The sequence below is a fragment of the Bactrocera neohumeralis genome, chromosome 5 (genome assembly GCF_024586455.1).
Source record: "Bactrocera neohumeralis isolate Rockhampton chromosome 5, APGP_CSIRO_Bneo_wtdbg2-racon-allhic-juicebox.fasta_v2, whole genome shotgun sequence".
NCBI lineage: Eukaryota > Metazoa > Arthropoda > Insecta > Diptera > Tephritidae > Bactrocera > Bactrocera neohumeralis.
In genome coordinates this window covers 53,190,735-53,198,709 of record NC_065922.1, presented here as the reverse complement: position 1 = coordinate 53,198,709, position 7,975 = coordinate 53,190,735, and the positions used below count along the sequence as shown (strand labels likewise).

The window sequence follows — 7,975 nt, the reverse complement described above, 5'->3', positions numbered from 1 at the left end:
ATCTGATCACGCTATACCTTTTTGGAAAGCTCTTTTCGCGCGCTAACACGTGTTTGATTGATTGTCGTTTCTTTTAAGTCGATCGTGAGTTATAGCGTCGCAAACATGGAGCAAAATAAACAGAAAATACGGCTTATTTTACAGTACTACTACGATAAAGGCAAAAATGCATCTCAAGCCGCCAATAAAATTAGTACAGTTTATGGACCCGATACAGTTTCCATTTCCACCGCACAACGATGGTTTCAACGTTTTCGTTCTGGTGTAGAGGTGGTCGAAGATGCGCCACGCTCCGGAAGGCCTGTCGTCGAAAGTTGCGATAAAATCGCTGAATTGGTCGAAAGAGACCGGCATAGTAGCAGCCGTAGCATCGATCAAGAGCTGGGCATGAGTCATTAAAAACTCATTTCAATTTAAAAAAAAAAAAAAAATATTAAATATACCGCAAGACTTTTTTGACAACCCATTATATATATGTATTTTACTATACAATATTTTCTAGATAAAAAGAAACAATTTTCCAAGTTGTCACATATTTGAAAAGAATCCACACAATATCAAAACAAAAGTTGTTTGAGATATGCGATATACTATATATGTATTTACATATTTATATGTAGTAAATAAACTATATTCTAGACAATGTTTCTTATCAATTTCTTGAATACAAACCACGCACTTGTCGACATACGAGCATAAAGTATTCGTATTCGGCATAAAGCCTTCTGGAATACTGTTCATCGTATATGGCAGTAAGGATAATTCGTGGAAAAATCCTCATATCTGCGGAATAATGCTGAATTATCTATATGCAATATTATATGTATGTATATGGTACCTAAGATGCCCTACTTTTTTAAAGAAAGAACTCAGAAACTTCTAATTTAATAGGTAATTTTCATTATATTTAGAAAAAAAACTCTTGGGCGCTTATTTTTTGAATATTTTGTTTTTTTAATGTTGGCCACGGCTATGTCTCAGATGTTCCATCCATTGAGTTCAATTTTTGAAGACTCGTTCGCGTAATTCGACTCCACGAGACTGATAGTTGGCGAATGACACGCGTTATGTTTTGCTCTATGAAAAAGTCATACGGTGTGATATCACACGATCAGGGTTGCCAATCGACCGGCCCAAAAGGTGAAATTATCTGCTCGTCGAAGTGTTCTCTCAATAAATCCATTCATTTATGCTATGTGCGGAAGTGGCTCCGTATTGTTGAAACCAAATGTCGCCGAGATCACGAGTTTCAATTTCAGGCACGAAATAGTCGGTTGTCATGGCGCGATTACGGTCGCCTTTGACGGGTATGTTCTCACCGGCATCAAATTTGAAGAAATGGACAAACCACATAAAACTATTGCTTTTTCTGGATGAGAATTAAGCTTTTGAATCTCTTCAGATTGTTTTTCGGCCTCATCGTTGAACAAAATTTGGCTCGCAAACGTCGGATATTCTTGAAACTTTTGAAGAGACCATAGAGATAAGCGATGCCGCTTGGGAAGGTCGAGTGGCTTCAGTTATTGCACAAGCTGTGTTTTGCACGCTTTCAATTTAAGATTTCGACGTAAATGCGCCGAATTGACTCTCTACATTCTTCATGTACACTCTCAGCTATGGCTGCTATATTTTCTTCACTGCATGACAGCTTGACACGACTCACGTGAGTTGTCAAAAAAGGCTGTTGAAAAAACTCTACTTGGATCATTCAAGGGTCCTGAAAGGTTTTCGCCGATTTTGATAATATTTTGACCAGAGATGGCATATCTTTAAGCACTGTTTGTGCGAGGTTTTACCCCTTTACATTGATTCTGATATGTTGCAAGCGGGCGTGGTCGTAATCCAATATTGTTTCGTTTTAATACCGTAGCGTCAAATTTGTTTGAAATTGGTCAATTGATTTCAATTGAAAGTGGGCAGTGCCGAATTTCTTAATGGTTTTTGATACCCTCCGTACCATCGCCGTTGCAAAATTTTATATTTCTCTTTTCTTTATTAATTTATTGCACTTTTAATAGTAGCCGTTATATGGAGAGAGGGCGTGGTTACTAACCGATTGCACCATTTCGTAGAGATTTGGTTGAAAATGGTTTGAGACCGAGCTTTCACGTATTTCAATAACTAAAATGCGGTAAAGTAGGGCTGTCATCTAACTCGGTCGGAATAATTCATCATTCGGGTAAAAGTCACGATGGTACTTATTGTAGCTGGAAGTACACAGGATACTTTTCATTTAAGACGCTAAGAGAATATTCGAAACATGAAAACTCGTGCGCTAGACCTTTGCGTATCTTCTAAGTTTTTCTTAAAATATTTCAATAATATTCGGCACTTTGACAAAAGGAGACATTACCTCAATATCATTGGAACTAATTTATTTATGTCACTTGAAGTTGGAGGGCATCCTATCAAGGCAGCGCTCGAAAACCGTGAATGCACACATTTTTATGTGTTTCGGGTTTGTCTCTTCAAACTATGAAGAAACAAGTGAATTCAAGTTCAACTCCACCTAGTTTTTTTCCTCTTCCTTACTCCTCTACAGCCAGCTGGTATCCCATTAACATCCTTCAAACTGATAACGTCTGCATCCTAAGCTGACTCCTCTCCATATCAACACTAGCATTTTAAAATTACTAAAAATAATAGTATTCTTTTTTGAATTAGTAACAACACGGCTCTTACATACTTATATAACTACCTTTATTATGCTATATATTATTACTAAGATAAGACAATAATTTCGCCAATTTATGTGTTTCTAACAATAGTTCTCCTTTCCATTTACACTATAACTATCCTTAACGTCCCTACTCACCCTACACTCAGGTAATTTACAGTTACTTTACAATTAATTTTTTTACTTAAATATACTGCCAAAAATTTTTAATTGCTTTGAATAATTTTGCTCATTCCTCTGGCTTAAAACCCTTCCCTGGATAACCGAAAAAGCCGATATTATTCAGCTCGATTATTAAGTCGGCAGACGTTGAAATCGCATTGAACAGAGATCGCCGTAATGCATCGTATTGAAAGTATGGCTGAAATGGCATTTTTACCAAGGAACAAATGAATACGTCACCGCGTTCATTACCAACTGCCAAACTGCGACCACACAGGCTATGCCTAGAACAAATTTGGATTTAAAAAGTTTATTTTTTATTGCATAATTGGTAGAATTTTCGTAAAACTAGGCTTACTTGAACATCGTGTTGAAGGATTTGCTTAATTTTGTGCGTGAAACTGGTGCCAATATATTGCGATGGATATCCCAAACATCCAATGAGGAACGATTGGTGGCTATAATGACGGTTGAGTGTGACCGGCTCCATTGAGCCGCAAAAATCGGCTTCATTTTGTATTTCAATGTGATTAGGGGCTTTAATATTCCATCCATCCAGATTCGAATGCACCTAAGGTTAAAGGTTATTTGTGCTTCATTTAAAATGTATACGTTTCTCTGTCTTGTTATGCTTCTTTGGAGTGATAGTTAATATTATTGGGTTGACTTTCAATCAATGTTTTATGTCAAGAAATGCTTAGCATCAAGTTAGATCTGACTATTTCTAAAAAGAGTCACGGACTGACTTTTGCAATTGCCCGAGGTCCACAGTCCGGATCTATATGGAGACACAACTCGTAGTGTAGGCTATAAGCAGTAGAAGCCTTTGGAGCTTTAACTCATTCGGCGCGGACCTTTTGGAGAGTATCGGAAAGAGTTGACCTTGTGTTAGCTCGATTAGGAATTCTATTGGAATCGAGACCGGACCCAAGGCCATGAAAGTCAGGAGAGAGTTGACCTTCTGTTAGCTCAATTGGGAATTCTATTAAAACCGAAGAACCAAAGCACATGAGAGATTTTAAGCCCTAAAAAATGACATTATTGGTTGTCCTTCGAGGTAGAAACAGCTTCCCTCGAGAAGACGTTCTGTAGCAGACTACAACCGACAGTCTTCGTCCCGACCGCACTCTGAAAATCTTTGCAGTCCTGTCTAGTACGAATATCGGAGAAGTATGTTTCCCTTTAAATGACTCAGCTAAATGTATAAGATCCTTCACAGACACTAATATCAAAAACCTTTGGGAAAAACTTACCAATCATTACCACAAGTTAGGAATAGTTTCGGCGACCACGGAGAAAAATCCATGCAATTAACTGCCCCCTCATGGGTCTGCGAAATATCCAAGTATGTGTGCGTCGTATTGGTCGAGCACTTGTACACACAACCCTCATCGGTGAGCATAAAGTAAATATCCCTCAATTGCGGATGCAATGTGATGTTCAGCCCCAATGGACGTCTGTTCGCGAAGAGTTCAACGGAATTCGGAGTTTGTTTAAGCTGCAAGCCTTCAGGTTGTCCATCAACGCGATACAATACCATCTGTTTGAAACCCAACAGATATGGGCTATGTATGACATAATACTTCCAGACAGAACCGTTCGATGAAAGCGCCAATATCGGATCGGTGTCATACTTGTCCTGTGGTTGTTTGATCCACTTCAACGCAATTACCGGATCGCCATTTAGTGATGTGCTGCGTTGTGAAACCGCAATGGGTGGATCATTGGGTTTAGTTATGTTCCGCACCTCAACGGTACCATCCATCATGCCGACGGCTAGTAGAAATGGTAAAAACGGTGAAAATTCCACTGATGTCACCGGTATATTATAGCGATAACAGCGTTCGGGATGCTGTGGATTTTTAATGCTCCAAATGCATACATTGCCTGTGGATACAGTTATTAAGGCCGAGTACGAGAAGAGACCATAGCCTACAGCTAGAATATCGCCATTGCCATAGCAAAAGCTAATATCTGAGACAGCCTTACGGTTTAAACCCGACGCATGTTGGGCACCAAACTTAGGCGCATGCAATGTGAATATTATTTCGGGTTTGTAACGGTACTCGGCGACACTATCCGACTTACTAGGTTGACGAAAATTACGAAAACTTAACTGACTCTTCTGATAGACATTACCCGCTAATATGCGTTCCATAACCATGGTGGCAAACTTGAAGCGTGAGTTCTCCGTTAGCTGTACAAGCTCTGCACTGTACTCTAGATCGTTCATTTTACTGATTCTCTGGATTTTTTTACGATCCGTTTCGTTCTTATCGTGTTTAGGCAATCCTTTATACGTATCGTACAACTCATATAAGGACACGTATGTGCCCTTTTCCTCCGGATTGCGATAATAGGTGTTGACATAACGGGTTTTCATTATCGCATCTATAGTTTGGGTCTCAGCGTCACTGCGTCTACGTACATTACCACGCCCAATGGTCAAATAATCATAAATTGTATTATCCACCTCGACATTTTCTGCCAGTTTTGTACCTTTCGGTACGGTGAAACTCTCAGATTCATACAATAAAAATATGGGGCTTTTCTGCAGCATAACTTTTATGAAAGGATATTTATGTTCACTCCGTCGTGGATAGAATATAGGTTCCTCCTCCTGTTCGTTGCTTATGAAGACATTTTGTAAACTGCCGACCTGAATAAAAAAATATAACTATACATATATAACTAGGCTTATGTAGGGAGTTCCATAAAGATTTCTCTTTGGTAATATTGTCGAAAAAGCTCTGTACAGAAAAGCGGGTTCAGTTGAGAAAGAAAGTGGTATCTGCATAGCAAAAGAACCTATGACGTTCGAGAGACCAGCAAATCTACAGGAAGTTACAATTTCAGTGTGGATAGAAAACATCACTGGAAGATTTGGATATCGCGCCACACATGATCTCTTGGTCGTCAAGTCCAATAGGTAATAGGACTGATTCTTCTGCCACCACGACAGTTCTTCGGCGCATGCGCGCACTGATTGGATGCGATAGAGGGCGTTCGTAGCTAACGAACGAGCGGCTGGTCAGTTGTCTTCGAGCACCTGGAGAGTCAGGACGAACATTTTCGCGCGACGTGTTTCTGTTAGTGGTTCAAGCCGAAAATGCAGCGTTCGTTAGAACAGAGATACGCGATTAATTTCTGTGTCAAACTCGGTAAATCTGCGACAGAGACGTTTGATATGATCAGGCAGGCTTACCCAGATGTTTCTTTAGCAAGAAGCTCATTATCTTTTTTGACATCAAAATCATCGTCCACCATGAATGGACAAAGGCATAGTCCACCATCTTGGACAAACCGCCAACGCAAAGTTTTACGTGGAAGTCCTCAAGATACTCAAACGAAGGCTCAATTGAGTCCGCGACAAGTCATCGCAGCCGATTGGAAGTTGCACCACGACAATGTCCTGGTTCACACCGCCTTTCTTGTGAACAGCTACCTAACCAACGCTTCTGCAGCCGCCCCACGGACTTTTTTTGTTTCCTTGCCTGAAACGGCTGATGAAAGGGGATCCAAGCAGCTTGCTCTTCGGCTCTCAGGGCTATTCCGTGATGCCTTCAATACATTCAACGCCGAAGGAGCCTATTTTGTAAGTTTTAAAAAAATTGTAACGATTGTTTCCATAATTTTTTTTAAATCGTCTTAGTCCTACTACTTTTCGGACAAACCCTTTAACTGTCTTTTCGGATTGAAGTCTATAGTCTTTTCACTGAGATTCCGTAAACAACCGAACTTTTGGAGCATTCTTCGACACCTTCATTATACTCCCTCTTCATTGTACTTTATTATAAATAAAATCGATAATTATATTCTTTTACGAAACTGAACCACTCTATGGACCACCCTTTATCAATAGATTACCACCATACGTACATTATTTATGACGTCATCTAAGGATAACCGTAGACCACCCAGCTTAAACCTCAGCGTACTGGAATGACTCGCCACACTTTGTCGACTCATCAAGCTGACGCGTGTTGACGAATCCGTTGCACTTAAATTGGTTTTTAACGTTTCATTCAGTATCTTATATCTGCGCTCTTTAACATTGTCCACCACTTTTAATAGTTTAGGAGTTACGTCAACGAGTTCGTCATCGTGCACCTGTAATTGCGGAAGAGAAGTGAGGGAACTTACAGCTACTGCTGCAGACGTGACTCACTTTGAGGGCCCGTCGTACGCTAATCATCTCGTCAATTTCAGTATCGTAAAGTTGCCTGTAGGGCATACGTGTCATTCGTCCGCCGCTAAGCTTAGGCGTCTGCAAGACATCGTTTAAAGTTCTAAAACTGTTTCTGTTTTTGGTAGGGACATACCTTGGTTGGTTTGGAGTCATCGGCTTTAGCTGTCATTTTTAATTAATCCTCAAATATATTTGCAAATATTATTTACTAAATGCTTCGAAAATAAATGTATACTTCTTTCTAAATCTGTATCTTGTAAAAAACTAAAAAAATATATATATATTTTATATATTTTAAATCCCCTGAAAAAAATATACACGCGACACGGAGAAAAACAAAAACTGAATGAAGAAAGTTTTCAATCATTTTTCAAATTCAAATTTTGTTCCAATTTTACAAGTGGCATGCAACGCACTTACACTGTGTGTCACATTCAATAAAAACATTTTTTAAAGAATAACTGATGAAAGGTGTAGACTTTTAGAGCGTATTGCGTCTTCAAATGCCATATCTGCTGATTTGAGGAACTTAGCGATGACTTTTGTTTAATTTTCACTAATAGGAACAACAACAGCGGGTCCCCTGCTTATGATGACCACGTTCGCCAGCGGGCCTATTAGAGTCGCCTCAGCATCTAATGCAGTATTCTCAAATTTAGTATTTTGCTCATTCTTAAGGGTAGTTCTTTACGGTATCTTTCCTGAAACCTTATACCTTGAGTAATATATCCTATTTGTAGGATTTCGGAATTTCTTCCGAAATTTTATCTCTATGAAGTTCGGTATATCTCGCTCAAGATAATGCCTAACGCTATAAAGCTGGCATGTCTTTATTTTGTTCCGGAGTCTCAAATTCGAGTGCTTATAGTTCATAAAATTAGGAAGCTGAGGTCAGAAGAAAAGCGTGTACATGATTTTGCATCCGCATTTTTATTGTAGCATCAGTC

The 7,975-nt window shown here is 39.3% G+C and overlaps 1 protein-coding gene across 1 annotated transcript; it reads right to left on the bottom strand.

Annotated features, from left to right (window-relative positions):
* Positions 1–2,747: 2,747 nt before the first annotated feature.
* On the bottom strand, positions 2,748–7,342 carry LOC126758010 (dynein axonemal intermediate chain 4-like). The gene is made up of 6 exons (XM_050471986.1): positions 7,162–7,342; positions 7,008–7,106; positions 6,719–6,949; positions 4,093–5,498; positions 3,198–3,410; positions 2,748–3,123 (listed from the first exon to the last, which is right to left on the bottom strand). The coding sequence occupies exons 1-6, from the start codon at positions 7,195–7,197 to the stop codon at positions 2,907–2,909; spliced, it is 2,202 nt and encodes a 733-aa protein (XP_050327943.1). The 5' UTR covers positions 7,198–7,342; the 3' UTR covers positions 2,748–2,906.
* Positions 7,343–7,975: the final 633 nt, after the last annotated feature.

Excerpts from the sequence above, each read along its gene's own strand:
- LOC126758010 (XM_050471986.1), bottom strand. The coding sequence starts at position 7,197 with ATGACAGCTAAAGCCGATGACTCCAAACCAACCAAG. Across the intron at positions 7,107-7,161 it reads ATGACTCCAAACCAACCAAG|ACGCCTAAGCTTAGCGGCGG; the intron begins GTATGTCCCTAC and ends GATGTCTTGCAG. Across the intron at positions 3,411-4,092 it reads CTAACTTGTGGTAATGATTG|GTGCATTCGAATCTGGATGG; the intron begins GTAAGTTTTTCC and ends CTTTAACCTTAG.